At 37.6% G+C, this 25,709-nt stretch overlaps 1 protein-coding gene across 9 annotated transcripts in view; it reads right to left on the bottom strand.

The window, feature by feature from the left end:
• Positions 1–25,709, bottom strand: part of ROBO2 (roundabout guidance receptor 2) — an 859,086-nt gene that overhangs the window by 90,598 nt on the left and 742,779 nt on the right. For all 9 annotated transcript variants that reach the window (XM_088157800.1, XM_088157805.1, XM_088157803.1 and 6 more), the window contains 4 exons: positions 15,345–15,469; positions 10,923–11,094; positions 4,766–4,971; positions 631–712 (listed from right to left, as the gene is read on the bottom strand). In XM_088157800.1, the coding sequence (XP_088013926.1) occupies positions 631–712; positions 4,766–4,971; positions 10,923–11,094; positions 15,345–15,469 (585 nt within the window). The remainder of the gene's footprint in view (positions 1–630; positions 713–4,765; positions 4,972–10,922; positions 11,095–15,344; positions 15,470–25,709) is intronic.

The following is a 25,709-nucleotide window of genomic DNA, read 5'->3' as shown; positions in this document are numbered from 1 at the left end:
GGCAAATACAAAACAATTAGTTTTTATCCTTGGTTATATAATTTGATCAAAGCAGAAGATTAAAATGAGAAACATGGCAAACATCTGCAAAATCAGCATAATGGATGTTCTTAATCTAAAAAGAACTAAGTCAACAATTGCATTACTACCATGTGTTTTTGGATGAAGAGCTATCAGTCTTTAAGAAATAAAATGCAAAACTCAAAAGTTTATATATAAATATATTTTTAAAAAAGAAAAGAAAGAATAAGAAAAAAGCCCAGCTTGCTGAAATGTACATAAAATACTAAAAAACTCCACTGCTGAGAAAGTTCCTGTATCCAAATCAACTGCTTGTGCAGAGCACTATGAGCTTTCTTGCCTAAGACAATTACTGGATAAATCCATATTTTATTAATACTCCTGTTAGAAGAATTAAAGCAAACTGCAGTCACTGACACAAATATGAACATGGTTGTGATGTCAATGGGCATTACAAGACAACAGCAATGAAACGCAAGGTGTGTGAAGGAACACAAAACTCCTCCATGTCAAGCCCAGAAGTTCTAGAATTATTTGACTCAGACTGCTTGTCATAAGGTCTACACTTTGCTGGTGTGACAAGTGGAACACATCCCTGGCATCTCTTACCTGTCACCTCCAGCACTGCACTCCAGGATGTCTCCCCACTGGAACTTGTAGCAACGCAAGTGTAAGTCCCAGTATCAGACAGCTGGACATAAAAGGGGCATAAGGGCAGAGTTAACAACCTTTTAGAATCAGCTGAGTTTACTCTTATTTTCTTTTTCTAAATGCTCCTTGCTAAGAAGGACTTAGCCTACATTTCACACCAGACTAGAAGGCACCAGACATTTTCAAACAATCATTTAATGGTGGCTTGCCCTTAGAGAACTATAATAAGATTACTTGCTTCTAATACTTGACTAATTCAAATTTTCGTATTGTTAATGGTACGAGTACTGTAAATGCTCCAGAATGAAGCACTGACAGTGTAGCGTTTGTATTGGTTATAACAAATGCTGGTGAAATCAGGTAACAATATAACAACAATTAACCTCTTAGACAGTAAAATCACAGCATTCATTATCCCATGAGGACCCAGAGGTCCTGTTTCCAGTGCCAGGAAGGACGTTGCATCACCTTAGACTCTTGTGACAGATGAAGTAATTTCAAAACACCCCACATACAAATGCTGCTGAAGCTTAAGAGCGGCTCTCTCTACATAGACATTCCTTCAAGCAATTTCAAAACAGCAGCATTAAATTAGATCCTACACCATGCTTACCTTTCTTCCATTTCAGATGGGATTTTATTTCAGGTTTGCAAGGCCCTTTGGTAGCAAAAAAAATTGCATTTGTATAAAACTATTGTGATTCCCTTGTCAGTTCAAATATTTTAAATTTATTTGGGGAAACTGCTTTGAATTAGAATGCCAATATTAATTTCATCACTGTATAAACTGTTTTCCTAGAAAATTTGCCAAGGGTTTTCCTATTTCCTGCTTAAATTTAAAATACAGATTTCTGAGGCAGGAACAAGTGAAGACTACAGGGATGGAAGAAAAATGGTAACTTTACAAAGCACAAAATATGCCTCTCCTTCCATGAAGCATAAAGCATGGTAATCTGGAGCTGGAAGGAGAAAAGGGAGAGTGCTGACTCTAGTGGTTAAGAATAATTTTATTCACCATCACATGAGTTGATGTAAAAAGAACTGCATCCAAGAAGGTTTATTGGACTTTAAGGAATTGTAATGGGTTTTCTGTTAAATGCAGATTGGCACGGCAGCATATGTCCTTACATGTCACTCTTCAGGACGAATGTCATGGCAAAAAAGTGAGATGTTCTTTAGATTACCTGTAAATATATACTTTAATTGATTTTTAGCTTTGTCAAGTAGGAATTTTGTTGCTATTTTCCTTCAGACACACTGAGACTCCAGTGTACCATTCTTAGGGGAGGAAGCAACTCATTAATGCCAGCTCAATTTTCTGAATGAGCATAACTTGCATTTCAGGAGATGGTTATTTGTGTGAAATACAAGCAATAATGAAAACCCCTCTGACAATGGCTCAAAGACTCAAAATAAAGCTGCTACTGAAATGAGAAAGACTCTTAAAAGGAGAGATTTTCCAGAGGAGAGAGCCTTATAACATTCCGAAGCAGTGTTTTATTTCGCTTCCTCGGAGATTTTATTAAATATATAATTCTTCATTATGTGATAATGGGGAATATTTCTCAAGGCTATGGTTCTCAACTTCATTTGTGTACTACTGTGACAGATGGTGCACGGCATACTCAATGAGGTATGTGGAGAACAAAACAGAGTAACTTGCAGAAGGCAAACAACATACAAAGCAAGCTGGAGGTACACTGCTTCTTGCAAGCTATGGCAAATTATCTAACTTCCAGGTTGCAGATGGATTAGATACAGATTTAGTGTGCTGGTAATTCAATTATTTATACTTTTTTTTGTACTATGGGAAAAAAAACCCAACAAAACAACAGGAGAGGTGAATAGAAAAATCTTCACTATTCAATAAAATAAAGTTTTGTTCCTTAATTAATGCAGGTGTCTAATTCTGGTGTGGCACATTTCTACAAAAGAAGGAGTTTTCCATCAGTGTCAGCCTGTCTGAAGGGGTGTTGAATGAGTGACACATGTGAGTTTTCAGTTGTCTTCCTCAGAGCAACTGGGAGATTGGCTGATAGAAAAATCTCTATGTTCACGTTATGACTGTGGCCCATGCGACTGTTGCAGCTCATGAATCATTTGATTGTGCTGTCACAGAAATAGCAGAAAAGGATCAGAGAATGGTTTGTGCTGGAAGGGACCTTAAGGATCCTCTCATTCCAACCTCCCCTGCCATGGTTGCTCAAAGTTCCATCCAACTAAACCAGATTTCTCAGAGTCCCATCCAACCTGGCCTTGAACAGGGATGGGGTATTCACAAATTCTCTGGGAAACCTGTTCCACTGCCTCACCACCCTCACAGAGAAGATTTCTTCCTGATACCTAATCTAAATCTATCCTCAGCCAGAAGGCTGAGGACATGTGAGTGGCAATTATTAATTTATTTTGGACTTGGGGATGGAAATAAACTTGGACATTTTTGAGGTCCTTATTTTCTTTAGCAAGTGGTGCTAGTCCTTGTTTAGGTAAACCTGAGAGAAAAGTTAAACATTCCTCATTTAAATCCATGTTTAATTCATAAAATTTGCTAGGCACAGTTGTGTTTATGGTTCTGTGGTTTTGTTCTTAGTGAAACAAGCAGGGCACATTACTGCTGTAGAGGCGTTTCTAAAAATTACCTTTCTGAGCCTTTAAGGAAAATTGGTTACTAGCGAATAAGCCACTTAAGGATCAATAAAAGCCTCATGTCTTTCAGAACCATACTCACTACTAATTCTGTTTTCTTCTCCTCTTGCAAGCAATTTTATTTTCCTTTAGTTTACAGCCACAGCCTCTAACAGTGAGATTAATGCGCTGGCACGATTCAGAACCAATTTCATTGTTTGCATAGCAGCATGCAGACAGGTATCCCAAGAGCTTCTGCCTCGTGGACACTCCACAGAAGCCCATCATCAATGCCTGAAAGTTTGTTTGAAATCACTAAGCTTCCACCTTTAATTGCTGCTTTCTAACACGACTGGGGAATCTTGACTATTCAAGCGCACTCTTTAATCCAGCTCAACAGGAAAAATGCATTAACCTTCATGGCCTAAACCTGCCTTCAGCCCAGGGAGGAACGACAAATTGTTTACTCAAGGCAAGCTAGCATAAATTTTTTAATAAATTCTATTTTCTTCCAAGGAAGTTCACAATTCATCTGTGTTCACTATGATGAGACAGTATCAGAAAACAAAACTGCTCTTTATTTCTTGCCTTTAGTACTATGTTTATTGACATTTTTTTGGATGGCAAAATTAAGTGCAGACATTTCTGTTGACTAAATTAAATGGCTTCTGAAATTATCTTCAAGTTCTTGACAAGTAAGTATATTTATTATTTTTCCATACGCATGCTTGTCCAAATACACACAAACACACGTGTTTATCTTTGAACAGGGAAAAATTAAAAGCCAAAAAACAGATTAGTGATGCAATACTTACCAAAAACATATGACATCATTCTATTTGAAGTATTATAGAATATTGTATTATCTCATGTGCAAAAATGTAAATATTAAAATAGGTATTTAATTTTTAATAGAAATCCCTCTGCTTATGACTGCATGTATGCTACAGTATTAGCTGTCTTTTCCCATTTGCAGTCTGGTGGAACATTTCCAGGAAGCATAACACTGGAATAAATCAGCCAGCTTGGGACTGACGAGTTGTTGATGGAGAAAGCACATGGTCAAACCCTGATGAGCTCCAGATCACGTGCTAGCACAAGTACTTGGAAAATTATGGTCAGGTGTTGCCAAGGAACTGCTCTAAGTTTTGACAGAGAGGCCAATGGCTTCAGGGTAAGACCAGCTGAAAAGATAAGGAAGGACTGTTCTTTTATATTTCTACCTACCCCCAACTCACGTGTTCTATTGCAACATACATACAATTTTAAATATCAATTCTGTTTTTAGGGAATTCTCATGGAAATAGCTGAAGTCAGTTCTGCTCCTCTTCCCTACACAACGGCAAAGAATGGATAACGACTTGGTGAGAACTGCACAGTAGAAAAGACAAGTTAATTTTGAAGAGAACTGGAATGTGGCAGGAGCTCCAGAGGGGCCGTGCAGAACCCGTGTGCCTCGCTTACTCACCCGCAGAGCTTTGATCTGCAGCGTGCCCTGGTCCTGGATGGATGTGCGAGGGTCCCGGCCCAGGAAGGTGAACCCTTCCTTGAGCCAGCTGATGACGGGGAGGGGGTCACCGGTGGCCTTGCACTTGAGCAGAGCTGTGCCATCCACGGCCAGGGTCTGGTTGACGGGGCCCTGGAGGATGATGGGCGGAGGCCGATCTGTCAAGACTAAAAGAGTGGCACAGGCATTGGCATCCACACCTCTAACCATGCTCTGCGGCTGCTGTGAGCCCTGCTCCACTATGCAGGGTAAGTTTTAAGAAGCTGCTTGAAGTCAGCATCTAAGAGGCTAAAAACATTATTTTTGGAGGAGCCACAGATAGAGGTTATCACTTAGTTGGCATATTTGAAAAGCGTTTCAGTAAGAGTTTTATTTCCCCACTGCAAGATAACACGTAGATAGAAAAATATCTGTTATCAAAGATCATCAGGCTCATTTGGTTAACATAGGATGAAAATGAAGACCTCGATTCAGAGAATTGAAGGGCATCACTCTTTTCTTCCAATTTAGGAAAGCACTTAAAACACACTTTTGATGTCACGTCAAAACATGTTTAACTGCTTACCCAATTTATGGTCTAAAAAAGAAAATCTCTTAAGAGTGAAATACTACAGCTCTTCTAGCCTGGGTACCAGGTACATCCCCCATTCCTACCCTATTCACAAGTTTTCACCAGCAAAAATATCTAACAATTATACAAAACATTTTCATAATCTGAGGGATCTGACTGTACTGCTCTTTCCAGCAGAGAAAAGCTCAAACTTAATCACATCGTTTAACAGCTAACTTATCAAATCATTTCTTCACCTATTAAAGCCATGAACTCCTATTTTTTTCCCTGATAATTTACATCTACATGCATCCAATACTGAATAAAGGACCCTGCAACCAGTGAGAGAGTGCATGGCTGCATATAAGCCTCATTCTGTGACCAGTGGGATATCTTGAAGATGAGGTAAAATGCTGATGTTCATTTTTCTTGAAAGATTTTATCCCAAATAATTCTGTTGCTGAGCCATCTGTTAAACAACAAAATATAACCTTTGTTTCTGAAGAATGTGTTTATACAAACTGAATGTGAAATATGTGAATATATAATAGAACTGAAAATTATTTTTCCTTTTAATGTACTTTTATATATTGACTAGCCACAGTGCTGCTGTCTTAAATTTTGAACAACTGAATAATTATGTGTTTGGTATTAAATATTGTAGCAGGCAGGATTAATTTCTAAACTGGTGTAAGTTAGCCTGCCTCTGCTGATGTCAATTGAGTTTGAATCATTTATTCTAGCTGAAAATCTGTTTATTATAGTCCATACACAATACCTGACTCTAACAATGAAGTGAAAACAAATTATTATGAAGCACTATGGCTTCAGTTGTATTTGAGCACTTGGAGATGCTAACCTCTGGAACCTTTAACAGATCAAAGTGCTGTCATCATGTTATTTAATAAATAAAACATATCAGGGATATGTTAGTGGCACATTTTATGCCTAAAATAATTGTTTCTGAAATTTTAATGTTGCAAAAATACTACCTACCTTTTTTTGCTTAACAAGATTCACAAGGATCAGAATCATTACTATTGTAAGAATCACACCTTAGAGTGTGAGCTCATCACATTCATTGAAATTGAAACTGAAAATAGAGAGCCAATACCTATTTTGAACTGAAAAGGGAAGGCCAATGCAGATTATTTCTTAACACCAGAATGTGAAAGCTATTTTGGAAATTCTGCAATATCACCCAATGAACTTAAGAGATAGGACAGGAAACCCCATATAACAAGAAAAATGTAATGCATTTTCTTCTTGATACAAAACATTTAATCTCATGAAGGTTCCTTATTACTACATAGTCCAGCCACTTGGCAAAATAAAAGTTGGTCTCAGCTCACATATACTATCAGGTAACTGCAGCATGAGTATGTTGAAATTTAAACTTTGTTGTGCAAGTTATCCTTTAGATTTAATGTAAACCAGCAAATCTCATTATTTTAGGCAGTTAAAAATTAAGGAAGAGCAACTGTTTAAGTTGCTAGCTATTCCACTGCAGTTATTTGCTTCATCTAAGTGTTTTTCATATGTGTAGCAATGTAGGTATCTTCAAAACCTACTGCATTACAGATATTGTTCTTTGGCATGTAATTAGATTTTTTTTACAGCCCAAATGAGGAGCTCTTAATCCTTTAAATAGCTCTGATCAATAGTGTAATTGAAAGCCTCTTGGCCAGAAGGAATCTTCATTTTCAAGGGTGTTATGGGTGAAAGACCACTACAGGTTTCCATGACACTAAGGGCTAAAGGTTAAATGAACACTTAAGAGTTTCCACTGATCTGTGAACGGCTGTATTGTCTTCACAACTATGACTTGTAAATCTCCTCTAAAACATGTGTATGCTTGCATTCCTACTACTTAGGTCCTCATTAGTAAGAATCCAAAACTTGGTTAGAGTTTAAAATGATATATATATGAGAAGCATTATTAAGAACAGAGGGCTAGTGAAAAATAGCCACAAAATGGTGTGGGGCTTGTTAGTTGCTTTTAAAACATTTTAATTACTTTGTTTCTTTTTATTTATATAATTTTCTCCTAGCTGGAAACTTCTATATCTGTTTCACAAAAACATTCTGTGTGCCTACAAACATATTTGCAAGGCAAAACAGAAGTTGATTTCAAAATTACTTGAATTTTAAAAATGGTTTTGAAACTGTTTGCCAATATCTATACATCTGCATATTCTGGTAACTGAAAAAAATTCCTTTTGTGTTAAAATGCATCTTAATTTTTGAAGAGGTTATAGGAAAAGAACAAATTATATTTGTTAATGAACAGTTTATTCACCACAAATGCAGTTTGGATCAACTGAAACCATATTTAAATTTGGGGGATATGTGGTCAAATTACAATGGAAATTAAAATACGAGAAAGATGAAATGAAGTCTTCACTTTGGCACTTCCAGGATCAAAATTTAAAAAAAATTTCTTGGTGTAATAACGGGTAAAATCAGACTTAAGTAAGGAAATTCACATGATGAGCACTCATGATAGGGCAGGGTTCTCTGAAAAGTGGACAAACAGAGACCAATCCCTTGTCTGTCTTTTTTTTTCACAGAAGAGCTTCACAGGAGCTGTGAAGCTGTTCTGAGTTTCTCCTGTTTGAAACTGTCACACTTGCTATAAAATATGTAATATACTTTGGATGAGGGCTAAGAATCATGGTGGTCAGATTTGTAGACAAATAAACTGTAAGAACATTTATTAATCAATTTCAATAGCTATTGAGGTGAAATTAAGATCTCCAAACTATTCTGTGCATGATCGACAAATGCTAACAAAATACAAATTGGAAACTATTCCTTTTACGTTGAGCATAAATAGAGATGGAAGCACTTGGTTTATTTGCATGATCTGTCATTTTAAGATTGTGAACTGCATATTCATTTCTTGGGTTTGAAAGGATTGCTAAGATTCTTCAACTTTTAAAATGATTTTGCCTTTCCAGATGTGCATTAGACAGTGAATTACATGATAGCCTTTCAAGAAAATACAAGATTTGAATTTCAAATATGCTGAAGGCTCTTAGCACAGTCCATAATCAGCAAAATTATCACTCAACTCAGCACATTTCATCACAGCTAGTAATCTCTTCTCATGTGAACACTTGAGTTAAAAATATTTCCAGTAAAGACTTGTAAGTGCAAAAATGTAACAACTGAAACACTGCTATATATGGTATAATTAAGCACTTGTTTTTCTGCACATGACATGTTTTCATTCTGTATTGGAACTTCAATTGGATCTAAATTACTCTGGATCAAACAAAAATGTGTTCAAAATGAAAAAGATGGCTCGCCACTATTATTAAATCATTAACCAAACAGAAAAATTCTGGGCTAGGAAGTAAAACTGAAATAACCAGCCAAAAACTAGAACACTAATGCTTAAGCATAAAGCTAGCATGCACAGTATTTATCTTTTATTATATTCTTAAAACTATTAAATTAGATTTCCCTACTGATAAAAGTCATTAGCTCTCATAACTTCTGCTCAGCATCAACCAAAACAGATTATTTTGACATTTATGGCTAACTTCCTAACTAAAAGCAATTAAAAAAATATCTGTGATCTAATGCTACATTTATTCACATAATCTCAGCTTCACAATGTTGTTTTGGCACTTTTCTTCTGACCTCACCTGCCCTTTGACTCCAGGATGAAATGGTATTTCTATAAAGCAATCTTGTATTATTTCATAATGATCATGCTGACAGTGGGTTCTGGAAAGCATTTGAGGAAGGCAGGCCCTGCACTCCTTAACCAGCAGAGCCACCAGCTGATGCTCTCTGGAGCTATGTGGAATGCATGCTGCCTTTAATCAGAATTAACTGGAGATGAGCTGGTGTTTCAGCTGGGACACTTCCCCTTGGCTTGCTAAACAAACTAATGAAAATTCCAAAGAGATCAATTAGGATTTATTTTTTTCCCCACACAAGAAATAGATAAAGGTGGACCAAAGCCCTTGGCTGTCAAAAGGAAGAATTTCTCATCACTAGCATCCTTGAACCTGATTTGATCCACTCAGCGCCTGTTGCTGTAAATCTGTGCAGCATCAGCAGGTGTGACCATTTAATAGCTCAATGTCCTCACAGTCAATGTTTGTGTGTTCTTTTTATTCCAATCACAGTCATGGCCCTGAATCAGGCAGCACTATGGACAGATATTAAAAAATATTGCCTTTCCTTTCCTTTTAAATGACCTTTTAATCTACATTTAAATTTGAATTGAATGAAAATGCATCATTTTGTCATAGACCATGACAGAAAGGACTTAAAGAGATTGCATAGCAAAGCCAAGTGTTTAGTCTCCAGAAACTGCAGAAAAGCAATGTGCTTGAAGACATGCAAGGATAAGGCAGAAATTATTTCCTCTTGTCATAAAAATATAGGCAGCTTTTGGAAAACAAAGAAGAGGCATCAAATTAATGCTCAAACCTTTATAACACGAGCCTGAACCTCTCTAACTGTCACTTGTGATGAATAAGCTCTTGTGAAAAGGCAGATTATTCAAAATTAGACATCTTTTCAAACTTTCATGGTGCAGGCAGGTCTCTAAGGGAACAGTAAAAGTAGACCTCTGCATATAACAACAGTTTTAATGGCAAAAATTCATCAAAGTCTGTCAGGAGATATTTAATGTGTCAGTTAAGATAAGGAATAATGATGCTGGGGAATGCCACTGTCCCTGAGTATAAGAGGGATTCTCTTGTTTTCTTCACTAACATTAAAGGATGCAAACTGCCTTCTAACCACAATAGGATGAAGAGGGATATCAACAGGATTCCTGATATATGAAGAGGATTCATGTTTGTAGACGGGAAACCTCAAAGCAGGATGAATTTCAAACCCAATAATTTGAAATGAAAAGCACCAAGACAGACCATGTAATTATTTTCCGTTCCTGAAAACTCTTCTCTACCTATGGATTTCCATTACTTTTTTCACACCTACGCCTACTGAGGCATTCTTAGAACACAGGTAGGTGCTTGAGGTAGGTGCCTCATTCATAGAGGGACTAATGGGCTACATGTTGTAGGCATTCTAAACCTACAGTACTCCACCACTTTCAGAGCAACTGTGTTGATTTAACTGTGCTAAGAACACATCTGAGCTAAGAACACATCTGAGCCATCTACTTGTCTAAGATAGGACTGAAGACTGGTGGGAATAGAGATACATTTTTTTGCACCCCAGTTCACTGCTTTAATCACAAACCTATTAATTCTCCACAGTTTCTTTTTTTTATTTTTTTTTTTGTAGTCCTATCTTAGCTTTAGCAAACCAAACAGCTTCATTTCTCACCAAACCTATTCTAAGCCAGTTTGTCCCTTTTTTCCATTGTTAACAAACCTCCAGAAAGCAAGCAAGAGGCAAACTAGACTTTGATACCTTTTTTACTCCATAAACACATACAGAGATATTTTCTCACTTTATCTCCTATAGAAAATTGTCCATTCACTTGTACGATTTATGTGATCTCATATGCCTTTATTTACACTGCTTTTAAAGTACTTTTGACAGGAGAAAAAACAATAGGAATTTCTAGCAGCTCACCATCAGTAACCTCCAGCTGAGCCTTTGCTAAAATGCTTCCAGCAACCGTCAGTGCTTGACAAATGTAGTAGCCTGCATCAGACCTCTGGATGTTGGTAATGGTGAGGTCCCCAGTTGGTGACACGGAGTATCTGCTGTTGGGCTGCAGAGGCTGGTTTGGGAAGAGTAGGTTCTGCAAAGACAATTCATCTCACATCAATTCAAAGCACAAAAGCACCACTTTTCCTTCAGCTACAGAGACAATGATTTTTCCTTAAAAGTACTATAAATAATCGAGGAGAAAAAGTAAGTGCAGTTCTGACTTTATGAACACATAGAGCTGCTTTCCCTGCCTTGGGCAACTCACAGTCTAAATTAGAAACAGCCTTTTGACAGCTCACAGTGATGTGTTCTGACTGGGGTGTAGGCGAGGAGACATTTTCCAACAATCACACTCGAGCGATTTATATTTGTGACACATTCGTCTTCATCCTGAATGCAATTGTAATAATATACTCAGCTATCAAACCAGAAGGACATAACACTACAGCAAACACTAGAAAACTAGCACTGAATCCTGGAGACTTAGATCAGAGCACTGTTGTTTGGCTGTGAAAATGTTCTGAGAAAAGAAGAAAGTAAGCACTTAAGTAAAACTGGGAGGAAGACAGGAGCATGTCATAAAGTAGGAGAAGCTGGCAGATCATGAGAGTTTAAAGGAGAAGTAAAAGGAAATTAAAACTGTGATAAAGGAGAAATGCAGCATAGAGCCTGGAGGGTGAAGAGAAGGGGTATTAATCTGATGTGGAAATCATCAGAGAGAAAAAAATAATTTCATGTAGGATAAGATATCAGTTAGCACAAAACAGAGAGATTAGTTTTTGCCTTTGGGCTGGATTGGAGAAAAGAGAGACGTCAATAATAATAACTGGAATGGCTCTAGTAGTCATTGCATATGATGAGGGACTGAATGAATCAATACTACAGAGTCGAAAAGGTTTTAGTGGTGAGAGCTGTGTTTTCAAGGAAAAAGTTGTACCCTCTGGCATAGCTTTTGTGAATAAATAAGAACAGGAAAAGGAAGGCAACGTGAAGAGAAAGGTCAGCAGCATTGCCCAATGAGACAGAAAAGTGAACAGCTTAAACAATAATTAAACAACTGTAATTCCAGTAAAATAGGGTCTGGATTTTATGTCAACTCAACAAGACTCTATGAAAAATACAGTTGTTTGCATCAGGAATACCCCAAAACACTGCTACCATGCTGTGACAAGCTTTCTGTCATTACTGCAGCTCTTTCTAGATCTGCTATGCTTTCTAATGATGACTCTAAAAAGAAAAAAGAAAAAAAAAAAAAAAAAGAAAAAAAAGAAGAAAAATCTAAAAAAAAAAAAAAAAAAAAGAAAAAGAGAAAGAAAAATAAAATTTGAAAGTGCCGAGAAGGGTATTAAACAAATTTTCTGCAGATCTGTTTCTTCTGAAATAGGCCTTGATGGTTTACAAAAATTATTTGGAACTGATAAGCAACAAACTGCTTAAGAAACAAGTAAGAATTCAAATAAGAAACAAATTATATTTTTAAGCGAAACTCATGCCTTTATCTCTATGGTTTTGGCAGCAAAAGGAAAGAGATATGCTTTAAATAAGATCCAACATGCCAAGAATCCTTATAATTGTATTAACCTACTGGGTTACTCATCACACTAGGCTTTTCTTTTACTGCCTTTCAATAGCAATGTTTAAGAAATTTATAACAGCAAATTTTTCCTCAAAAATCAATATTCACCCAGTAAACATGCCAGATAACAGCAAAAAAAAAGAGCATTAAAATTCTGAAACAATTTCAGAACACGGAACTAAACAGGTCTCAATTAATTGCCCTGTTTTCTGAACTGTCCTGAAACTTACAGAATAACTTCTGCCTGGCACAAGATACCTGGATGAGGGTATTAAAACTTAAGTAAATATTACGAGAAAGAGGAGAAATTTGACATGGCTGATCTTGATTTATCATATGTAAAGTGTAAAAAGTAGCTGAATGTAAAAGACAGTGCAAGGATTAAGCTCCTAATTCTTAAGAGAAAGAGTCCAGAATCCTCTTTATCACTTCATTAGAAAGGGGAATCAGTCCTTGCTTTTATCTTCAGTATGGGCTTCGCTGTTCTAGAAAGGTACCATGTCCCAGTGAATATTCCACACATCACCAGTCTCATAACTCCTCCCTTCAAAGACCAGATAACTATGAACTGTAACTTTTCCTAACTTACAGTACCACTCCTTTTTAAACGCTTTTCACAATTTCACAGGTTTTAATTAGCTGTGGGGTTGCTCATCTGGGCACAATGGTGGCATGCTGGGTTGCAAACAGAGGGACCAGAGCCATCCCTGATACAGTACCACTGAATTTATCTCAAGGAAGAATTTAATCCACGGAGTCAAAAGGTTAAACTCGCCCTGCCCTCGCACATGTCATCGGCGAGCGGCTGTTGGTCTCTGGGGAAAAGGCTACCAAGCACAAAGGACCAGCTGTTTATACACAAGCTGGCACAAAAAATTAGTCAGGAGGGAACAGCTCCCCTCCCTTCCAGCTGGTTGTGCTCAAAAACGCAGGATTGAGAAATGGATTCACAACCAGAAATGCCCTGCAATTACTGGAGTGGGATAACATGACTATATAACATTACATTGAACACTGCAAGTGGTGCTGCATACAGTTCCCCTAAAAGCAAAAACAGCTTTGTAGAGACAAGCAACAATTTATAGCTGGGAGGCAAAGGTGAAAAGTCCTGTAATTTGGCAGAAATTCCACTCTCCGCTGCTATGATGATATACATTATGTGGAAACTCACTCTGTGGCATCTCACTGCAAAATCTGCCAAGTTATACATTGAGATGGCAACCCCAACCTGTGTTACTTCATTGATGATCAATTAAGATTAACATGAGAATGCTGTAAACCACACTGAGCTATGTTTCAAGGTTTGATTATAAACCATGCAAGTATCAATTTTTATGTTGCATTTATTTGCCAAAAAAGACTATTCTAACCCTCAGGGATCTGATTCTCAATATGGTAATTAATTTTCCAGGTTTGTAATTAAGCAGCTTCAACATAGTACAATCAGTAGGTAATAACTTTCAATTAAAGACACAAGATGCATTTTCACCTTAAAATGTTTTTACCCTTGAAGTGATACCAATGGAAGAGGATAAAATAGAGTATTAACACTTTTCAATTACGCTAAATGACTTTAATCCTGAAAATGATGTCCTACTTTAATTAGAAGCTCTTCTCTTTATTACAGCATGATGGATGTCCACTTTATTAGATTCAAGTGTGACACTATAAGCTCACTTTACATAAACATTACCATGTTATTAAAATGCTCTACAAGGAAGGGGTTTGAAATGTTTGCTAGCACATCAGTACTTCCTACTTGAATTTCAGTATGCTATTCTACCTTCCCCTTGGAAAAACTGTAACCTTAGTGAGACACAATACCGTGTTTTTCCAGGATGTGATCCTTGGAGGCTAGATCTAAATTTCTCTAAATATTACACTGAGATACACACTGAAGGTTAAGCTTGCACTCAGACAATAAAATAATCACACCCATAAAGTAATAATGTTATGTCTTTGTAAGCCACCAAGACAGCAGAGCACAAAATGCTGTCAGCCTGGTCCTGTCATTCTGAACTCAGTTTTCTGATCTCCTCAGAAGATGAAGCAGAAGCAGGTGGGGCAGAGCAGGAGATCTGTGGTTCAGCTCTTATTTCATGTTTTACCTGAGCTGGTACACACAATGTCTCCAGTAAAGAAATGTTCTGGCATCACATTCACATAAGCTATAGAAGTTAGTGTGGACTGATGGCAGTGCCAATTGCTGCCTCACAAATTTTGCCTTCAAAGATGATCAGGTAAATATTTCCAAAGACAAATCTGGAAATTTCTTGAGACAATTTTACTGAAGAAAGCATCTGTGTGTTCAAAACCTGTATCTGTATGCCCTATGAGAAAATGCCAATGCAAATCAGCTTGCTGGATGCATTCTGCTTGATCATGTCTAGACAGGTTGTGAACTGTAATTACTGGCTCTGATTAGTTCAAAATTGAGTCATACCTTTTTTTTTTAATCTACTGTGCCTGTCTCAACCACCTGTTTGTTGGGGGCTTCAGAACAAAAAGCCTTTAACATATATACTGTTTCTTTCTACTCATCTATACAGTGCTTAGCACAGGTTTCAGTAACTGAAATGGCCCTTGTGTTCTTCAAAATATTAAAAAACAAGTGACACAAATTTCAGTAGGGAATAATGATAGCTATAAAAGACGAATTTCTATGAAAGATGAAAACTGTGAAAGATAATGTAAATAATTTTCCCTAAAATTTAACAATATAACTAAGAAAGACTTGAAAGACTTACAGGGTGCTTGCAACTTACCTGACTTCCTTCTTTTTGCCAGAAAACAGCTGGCTGGGGATTTCCTTTAGTTTCACAAGGAAAAGTCACAGTTCGACCCTGGGCTACAATCTGGTCTCGTGGTCTCACCACAAACTGTGGGGGAGCTACAAGGTAAGGAAAACCATGGTGTAAGTTCAGGATATTTTGCAAGGGAGAGAAAGGGAATATTGAAGGAAAAAGACAACATTATGGAGATTTGTTTTATGTCAGAGGACATGACACCAGAAACATTCATTAGTATAGACAGAATTAATATATAAACAGAAACAACAACAGCGACAAAGAGAGCAGCAATATATGTATGTGACATCCCCAGTTATAAAAAAAAAATTAAAAAAGGAAAGAAACATTACAACCATACATGCTAGAGTCAATTCTGATGACATTAAATGCTAAAGAGCAGGAGTCAGGTGTTTATATTGCTGACTCTGGATGTATTCTACCTTTGCTCTGGAAAGGTACCAGCACCCTCAGATCCTCTCACACTTCACAGAGCTATCAGGCATTGATTGCAAGGTACGAATTAGGATAAACAGACTGCCTTTCTCAATCTGCCCCTCTGGACTTTTAAAAATGATTGAGAAAGGAGAGAAAGGTCTGGATGACAGCAAAAGAACCCAAGTTCAAGAGCTCCCTCACTCTGCTTACAAGAGGCATGGTAAAGAATGGTGAGGGGAGGAGGACTCACTCTAGAAAGAATGGTTGCTAAAAGAACACAAACTTGGTAATACCAGGTAAATTCAGGTTTCAGCTAGTTTAAAGAGAAGAGAGAAGCAAAAGTTGAAGAACTGATGGAGAGAGATGAGTGGTGAGTAAGAAGGAATAGGTATTTCAGGAGGTAAGGAAGACACAAGGTAAAGAAAAAAGGAGACTGGGGTTAAAACAAGAAAGAAGAAACAGGCCTGGCTATGTTTTCAATGTTTTCAAGTAACTGGCATTAACAGTGTTCAGTCATAGGGGACCAGGAAGTGGAGTCCGAAGTGAACAATTTCTAAGAGAGGGCTTAGTTTGACTTCTCTGTAGGGTAATGGTGGAGAATAGAGTCAATGACTGGGAATGTGAAGGCAGAGAAAAGAAGCTAATGAATAGAGAGTGGGGAAGAAGTGTTAGAGGATTTGAGATAAAAAACTTGAAATCAGTAACCATGTTGAGCATGATGAAGAAGTAAAGCAAATGATTTTTCTATGCGGGACATGCAAACCCTCCACTCTTGGTTCATCACTGGAATTCACTCAAAGGGGATTTGTACTCTTCTGCATATTTAAAAAATGCAAGCAGCATCTCCAAATATTCTTATGAAAGGACTTGCTAACTTTTGGGGCAAACTAAAGAAGGGAAAAAAAAGTAAAAAAGAAACTCAAACTGCTCACCCCACCCTTGTTTTCTTCTATTCCACTATTGGTTTTGTGGGAGTGCAAAGGGATGGTTTAGGAACACTAAGCTTTCAGGTAAACAGAATTTAAGTGTTTTAGAAAACCGTATTTTCAGCATTATAATTACAAACTATTTAATTAGGCACGAAGAGCAATCAAGACCCAGCTTCCGATTACACCTGCTGACAGCAGACACAAACCTGCTAACTGCATAGAAATGTGAGCAGACCCGATTCTCTTGAAACACACTTTGCAGCTATCTCATGAGGTACTTCCCAAGGCTTTACAGATCAGCAGGAGTCTAAAGAGTATCAGTTGAGTAGTGTGGGCACTCTTAAAACAGGAACTGCAAAGCACTTAATAAACATTCATCAGTTTAGAAAGTAGAGGGTATTTTCCTCTGCCTCACTCTCCTAAAGAGAGGTTTGGGCCTTTCTGGAGAGAAATGTTCACCTCTTCCTCCACCTTAGGAGGTGTTAATCTTATGACCAGGAAGGACTTAATCTTATGACCACGGTGAGGTGTCCTCTTGCTGCCTACGGCCACGTGTTTTGAGGTTTCTATAATGTGGTGCTAAACATACTCTAGGAACTGAACTCATGCTATACCACTCCTCAAGTCTTGCAGTGAGCTACTTGGCTTTCCCTCACCTTTTTACACCCAGCATATCCACCTGCAACCCCCACATTGCCAGGAAATGACAGTGTAGTAATCAGTACAGTGCTGTGGGTGGCCTCAGACCGCAATCTTCCTATATGGTGCCTAAAAACCTGATGCCAGGAGACCATCCCAGAGATCTATCCGAAGCAGGATGGATGGCTAAATTAATTTCTCAGGCTTGCCTACTGCCCTGGGGGGTTCACAGACTGCTCTCAGACAGCTCAACAGAAGCAAGAAGGGCATGGTATATCCATGAGCCTGTCCTTCAAAACATGTAACTGAGTAAATGCAAGGTAGGCAAGGTTAAAGGTTCATCTGGAACACTCTCACACACACAGGTCTCTGCTGTAGATCAGTAATTCAGAGCACTAAGCAGATAAAACACAACTGAATTTGTCACTGTAGCAGACCTTCTAAGGATCAAATTAAGGTAATTACCAGACCTTCCAAGGATAAAATTAAGATAATTTGGTAGTCCAGGAACAATGAGAAATACACACCCTGGTTTCTACCTAGTTTCCAGTTTTTGACCAGTCCCTAATTTTCAATATCTCTCACTTTCCTAAAAGCAGAAAAAAGTTCTTCTTTTTTTTTTTTTTTTCCCCAATAGGATCAGAAAAATAAATCTGTAGCTCTGACATGGATTGACCCTGTTGCTCTATCTTCTCCCTGCCACACACCAAGTCCTCTCCACCATTTGACCATACTATATGAGTAGGTATCTGGCCTCACAGTTACTAGGTCAGGCTTTCTAAAGACTCCAGCAAACAATCATGTATAGTTATACAACAATTTATTTTCTAGCTTTGCTCTGCAGCCTTAATTACTAGAAATTCACTATAAAAATAAATGAATCAGAGCTTTTACTCACATTAAACTGAGCACAAAACCAGTTTCTTCAGCCAAACTTTAGCACCATAATTTTAAAGGACATGAAAAACATAATTTTTGAAAAATAAAACTTTGCAGGCATTTTTTAAAAAATTATTCAAAGATGGAGTTATACAATGAAGGAAATCTTCATTTTGTCATAGTTTGTTGCTCTATTCAGCTATAGCTCTGTTCACAGACAGCCTCTGATAAAAATACCCCTTTTTACTGCATTTAAACAATGTTTTCACAGTATTATTTTATCTGTCAATTTCTAGTTGAACTTGAAAACTGAAAGTAACAGTCAATAATTGCAGGAGCAATTCTTGGTCAAATGTAACTACCCAAACACTGTGGCTGTCATTACCCTCAGAGAATGCAGCATGACCCTGCTCAGAGACAGTAAGGCTTCTTTGACAGAACAAGCACTTGGGTTCTTCAATTTTCTTAAAAGAGAGCTCATTATGTTCACATATGGATGCTGTTTATAAAGACAGACAAATATTATTACTTCCATTCTGCAGAAGGGTTAAGTGAGATCATGACTTGCTCAAAGTGCAGCTTCAGTGGAACACTGGGCAAAATTTACTCAAGCCATTATTGCTGCTCTCAAAGTAGGTGAATTTCTAAAACATTCTGAAAAATGTACAGTTAGAGAAGTAACAGCAGGCTTGATATGCTTCAGCTGTTAAAGTTACGTGGTACTTTAATGCTTAATTCAAGTTAAACATTAAGACCATTAAAAGAATCTGTTGAAAAAAACAGCAGCAAACTGAGTGTTGTACCTATCAGATTATTACTTTCTGCTATTTCAGATGTAACACAAACTGGATTGGAAGAAGCAGAGTGGAAAACCCCTTGCTTAACTGACATCTGAAAGTCAAAGACAGTGGCTCTGAAATGAAATATATTGCTTGGATTCCGGTAGACTAGCCAAAAATATGGGGAAAAAAAAGAATAATAAAGATTACAGACCTAATATACTTCTACTGAAACGTCTTTTTTTTTTTTTTTAAAGAAATTTAAATAGTACACAGTAAATTAGATTTGATTTTTGGCAAATTATGCTTTGATACTGCATTCAGCAAGCACTGGCTTCAATCAATGTCACACTAGAGCTCTGTTATGCTAATAGATGATATGGAAATCAGATGGTTGAACATGAATAGAAAGCACAGGCCATGTACGAGGGGGCTTTGAGATGAGGGGATGGGGGGACCCTAAGGTTAATCACATCATGTTCAGAACTGTTTTTACAGCACAGAACAGTATGTGACTGCAGGAATTAAAATGGAGATAGAAAAGCATGAGCAGTAGTGAGCATTAGTTATGTTGTTCAAAATGGGAAGAGTGCATTCTGTTGCACTCTTTTAGGATGTTGGTTGTTTATGCATGACTGAATGGATCTCTTATGCTGTTAATAAATATATATAAAGGTAGCCCCTGCTCCATTGTTAAAGAGCTTTTAAAAATACAAAAAACAACAAAACAAAAACCCCAACATAAAAAAAATAAAAAAAACCCAAAAAAATCCTGAATATAATTTCAAAGGGATTTCTCAGCTCTACTCCAATCTTCATAGTTAGCAGAATCTCTAATCTGATAGGATGGATTTCATGCATTTCTTCTTAGTACTGCTGATGAATACTAAAGGTTACACTGAGTAAACAGGAGCTGATAAAGGTGCTGATGCAGAGAAGCTTGACTGAGACAGAGTTCACCCCTTGTAGGTGAACTCTGGTCATCTGATAAGAAATGTGGCAGAAGACTCAGAAGGGGAGGGGAAATTTAATACATAAAAACGTGAATTCATAGCAAAAAAGTAGATTGATCCTTCATCAAGTACCAGCAACATTTTTTTCCAGTTTTCTCAGCTGATCTTGTGATTTGAAGTTGACATGGAATTCAATGACACTACGGGAATTTCATTATCACAACTCGCTCACGGTACCTTCCCCAGACCAGATGTCCTTGGGTCCATACATTATATTGGTGATTTTAATTAAAAATAGATTTGTAGCAAGATTTTTTGTAGATTTTTTCCCAAGATTTCTACTGCAACAGTCAGGATCAATGAATTACAGCAAACTGTATGAAGTTCAACAAGGCCAAGTGCTTGGTCCTGTACTTGAGTCACAACCACCCCAGGCAGTGCCACAGGCTTGGGGAAGAGTGGCTGGAAATCTTCCCATCGTGAAAGGACCTGGGGGTGCTGGTCAGCAGTGGCTGAACATGAGCCAGCTGTGCCCAGGTGGCCAAGAATGGCAGTGGCACCTGGCCTGTATCAGCAGTGGTGTGGCAGCAGGACCAGGACAGTGACTGTCCCCTGCACTCAGCACTGCTGAGGCCACACCTCAAGTCCTGTGTTCAGATTTGGGCTCCTCACTGCCAGAAGGACATTGAAGTGCTGGAGGATGTAGACTGGGTTTTAGAAAAAAAATTTCTTCACCAAAAAGACTGTCAAGCATCGGAGCAGCCTGTCCAGGGAGGTGGTGGAATCACTATCCCTGGAAGTATTTAAAAGATCTTAAAGGTCTTTTCAAACTGATTCTATGATTCTACCAGGGAATATGAGAATTTATTCAAACCTTAATAAAGCTGGTAGAAATTCTCCTATTGGCTTATGTGGACTTTGGATCAAATCCATTTAAAAAAAAAAAAGTATTACAGGAAATGAGTGACAGCAACAGATTTCAAGGGCTTAAATTACAGATTTGACAACCTTTAATTACAACTAATTTCAGTTGATAGTGAACTGCACATGAAATTCATCATGGAGATTACTTAGGCAAGGTAAAGTGATAAAGATGAGGGCTTCATTTTAAACTGGAATTGTTTATCATCCACCAATATATTTCTATGACTGGTTCAAAGTGAGCAAGGGGAAAGATACTGACTGATAAATATTTTAAGCAAAATTCAGATAATGGTAGGGGAAAAGGCTCTGAGGAACAAGTAGAAACACACTGTCTGGTAAAATAGCAAGACTGTAATACTCAGTTCTGCTTCCAGCAGGGAAGAGACAGCAAGAAAACCTAAGATTTCCACCCACAGTCTTTTTCAGCATTGTACATCTGCAGAAATCAATTAATTTCATTTGAACAATCCAGGTTACACCCAGTACAATACTCAGTAGCTCTCTCCGGAGCTAAGAGAGTGAGCTGGGTGACAAGATAACGTTGCCTTCCTCAAATTGCTTTTTTGACTTTGGAATACCCATCAAATCTTCTTTTGCAAAGACTTGGAGCTAGTATCTCAGTGCTCCTCTCAAATCCTCACTGCAGTGACAATATTCATGTGGCACCCTCAGCTGCCTTTGATGCACATGGATATTTTAAGAGATCAAACTCAATTCCACACTTACAAGTACAAATCAAGACTTGCCTCTAAGACATTTACACAGAGGAAAGGAGAAGCCTGCAGAGCTCCATGTAAAGTAATAGGTATTTTCAAAAAGGAGGTAACCCTTGACACCATCTATGGGATAGAACTACTTATCTGTAGGATTGCTTTGCTGGTTCCTGATACCAGCTTAGATGACAATTGAAGGCAGAAGAGGAACTCTTTAAAGAAAAAAAATTATCCTCTACCTTTCTGTGTCATTAGTTAAATTTGTCTGGCAGATACTGGAATTTTAGATGATTTTGTGATACAAATGCAAAATAACACTGTAAGATCCTATTTACACACCTTGTAATGATGTTTAGCATGAGCTGCCAAGAAGTGCAGATATGAAAGTCCAGAAATTTTGAAAGATCTTTTGTAAGGCTACTATTGCTGATGGAGTAAATAGAGGAAAGCAAAATAGGTGCAGCCTCAAACTCCAGAAACTTATGTTGATTCAGCAGTTCTTCCCTCAACATTTCAGATTTCTTAATGGGTATTGAAAGTGATGTGTGGTTGTTAGGACACAAAGTTATTAGTGCATTATTAGCTGTGACTAATGATAAATCAAGGGTGTAGCCTCTGACACAGGAGCTATTACAGAAGATGGAGAGGATGACTGCTTAGGCCTATTACTAATTCAGATCTTTCTTATCAGAGATAAACTAATGGAAGCTAAGGATAATAATTCTCTTTAAAGAGAAAAGACATCTCAATCTTATGGTGTGCTCCAATGATTAGGTGTGCTCACACACAGGGAAGGCAGTAACTTTTTAGCACTTGAGTTACAACTGAGTTACCTGGAAAATTAGTTTCCTCTCTTATTCTGCCATTTCCTAGGCTGTATGAGTGCAACAGCCTTTGAAACAAATGCATAAATCTCATCTGGTAGATGAGTTTTGTTTTGGTGTGGTTTTTTTTAACTATGTACTCTTGCTTGTCCATTTAGAGTGTTCTCTGTCTTTCATGATTTCTTCTTCAGGTGAATAGCTGTGCCACAAAAATGAAGAATGGGTTGTGGGGATAACAAGTAATTTATGAAGTGCTTCACTACAACCATTATATTATTTAAAAATCACATGTGTGGAGGGGGTAAAGAAGGTGCTTGGTTTGGAACCTCCTGGAAAGCAGCTTCCCATAACCTAGGGAAGCAAGGATAATTCATAGCTTGGATACCACCTTTAACATTGACGCTGCTTCAAAATCAGTTCTCACATGTCCTGAAACAACTGGTCAAATACACAAAAGCAGAAGCAAATAGCACAAGCGGGGAGAACTTTTGGCAGGTTAAACTAAAGGAAACACTGGGGAAGAAGAATCAGAGCAAGAGGTAGAGAGCAGGTGGAATTAATACCAGGACCAGTTCCCCTGTAAGTGTCCTTCACACTGCCGCCGTCACATGGAAACTGAGAAATCCCTTTTGTTTTGGTTTGTTGCTGTTCTCAGATGAACCATGTGTAAACACAACATTGTGAAAAGAGCACACTTTGATAATTTGAGAATGTTAAACCTTCTTTCATACTAATTGTTCTAATTTTCAATTTAAATTCAGGTTCTGAATTTCACATATAACAACATTTTTATCCTTCAGTTGCTCTGACACACTGAAGCAGATAATCTTAAAGCATAGAATCAGAAGCATTTTTCCTTCTTTTCAAGAGGTGAAAGAAGTCTAGAGAATCAATAAATAAAAACTGCTAACGATCCTATATATTTTGACACACAGAATTTTTCTTTTATCCCTGGATGACCCAAAAGAACGGAGTGAGATAAATCTGCATGGTGGAAAAGAAGATTAGTTCTTCATTTTTCCCTAGGACTAATGTCAATAAAAAAATACACTGAGAATAATTATTTTGAAAAAATTCCAGTCTGCCTCCTACATAGACAAAAACAAAGGCATCTACTTTTTACTCCTCCATCCCATTTTCCAGTGCTCTGACTTCAGCCCTGGGCTCCTCCTCCTCTTTGTTTTACAGTGCATTTAAATATTTAGTTTAATTTCAGTCTTAATTTCATCCCAGCATTAGAATGTAGCCTGTTCTCATTTAGTCGAACATCCCTATTTTATTATACCTTGTCCAATTACCTCTTTTAAGCAGCCCTGGAATTTTGCAGAGGCTGCTGAAAAAAACAGTCTAGGAAGTTGTGCACTTAGTTTTGATGCACATAAAGAAAGGGAGCACTGTTTCTGCCTGCCCAATAACTTCCATTAATCAGGTCTTTCTCTACTTTAAACAGAGAAAATTTTGCAATTTTTTGCTTTTTCCCAAGTGCCTGAGATTCAGGATATACCTTTTGCTCAGATCACACAGAAAAGATGTGCTCTTCTAAAAACTTAACACTGTAGCCTGCTTGATTATGTAAACTATACTCTTGTGCTGCTCTTACCTTCTGTGAGTTTACCAAACAAAACAAATTATGTCACTAAAAAGATGTGAAATATGCCTTGATTCCTTTTTTCAGGGGACATGGCAGGATGGTTTGTTGGCAATATGTTTAAAAAGGAAAAGCACAGCCCTTGCTGACACAGTAGGATTTCATCAAATAATGAGTGTAATCTGGTTAACTCCTTCAAAAAGACATGAATTCACACGCTGAAGAGAAGAGCTAAGAAGATGATGAGAAAAGTAAAGCTCCCAGACAGGCTCAGAGGCTACATCTATAGTGAGAAAGGTGACAAATTCCTGGTTTGTTTACCCTTGAGAACAAATAAGGCGGAGAGGAGACACTCTGCTCAATTTGGGACACTGTTATACGAAGAGAGAAAAAGGAGAGAGGAAGAAAAATGACTATTTATTCTGACTGACAATGTTAACATTCAAGGAATAGGGCACACAGTAGTTTTGCTGCTGAGTAACACTGAGATCACCTCCAAGCTGTAAATTGGCTGGCAGCAAGAGAGCAAAGACAGAGAAGGGAAAAGCGATCAGATTAATGTATTGATTTCCACGTTCCTCTTGAAGGAAAGGTAACCAATTACTCCTTTTACTGAAAGGAAGGGAAAAGCTCGGGGAGAGCAACACATCAACAGACCTTTTTCACACACTAATCTTCAAAGACTTATGGATATACTCTGAACTCAGAAGCCAATGAAATAGGAAAAGCATGATTTGAGAAACTTTGAAAGTTAAAAAATGAAAGTTATGTATTAAACTCCTTAAAACTTCCCCAAGCTAGAGCTCAGCAATTTAAAAAAACAACTTTAAAATAAAGGGGCTCTTGATCACTTCCTGCACTACAGTGACTAAATTTAAGGCAAAATAGACATGCTAAGGACTTCAAGATTTTTAGAGTGGCACTTATAGGCTATGAAAAATCATAGCAACTCAGCTTCATATTTTTATCTCTTATTGTTATGCAAAGCAATCTAAATTTCATTCCACAGCCACCTTTTACCTTTAAATCTGAAGAATTTGCTGACTTTTTTTTTTTAAATGCTGTCTTACTCTTCCATTTAACAATTCCAAAAAGCTCAATGTCCACTGTTGTCCTTACCCTCTCCTGAAAATTTCTGTAAGTGGTACCAAACAGGCAAGATAGCACATTTTGATATAAATTTGAGATTTCTGCCACTGAAAGATGGCATTGTAGCACCAAACATGATCTCATCTCTCCCATCACACACCAATCCACATTACTGATATTTATAAATCCTCAGTGTCTCAAGTGAAGGTGATATGTTAATGAACGTAATAAAAATAAATGCATTCATTGTATATAGAGTTTTCCTGCAAGAGTCAGAACAAAGAAGAATGAGAATTCTTTCTCACTTAGCAAACTGAACCATCTGAACAATGTCACAAAACCTAATACAACTTCCTATAAAATACAGCCCTTTCTATTGTTTTTCATGCTGCACCACTCTTAACAGACCATTAAGTTATGCCAGACTGATATATGCCATGAAAACTTCCCAGTGCAGATTGAAATGTATCATACAGTCATATTGCACTTAAATACCAATAGACTGCATTTAATTATCAGGAAATTTGGAAAATTCGTGGCAGGTGTCTTAGCTGTCTGTGTCTTCACCATCATGACAGGGAAGTTCAGT

The sequence above is a fragment of the Sturnus vulgaris genome, chromosome 2 (assembly GCF_052056855.1).
Source record: "Sturnus vulgaris isolate bStuVul1 chromosome 2, bStuVul1.hap1, whole genome shotgun sequence".
Classification (NCBI taxonomy): Eukaryota; Metazoa; Chordata; class Aves; order Passeriformes; family Sturnidae; genus Sturnus; species Sturnus vulgaris.
This window is presented reverse-complemented; position numbering and strand designations above follow the sequence as displayed.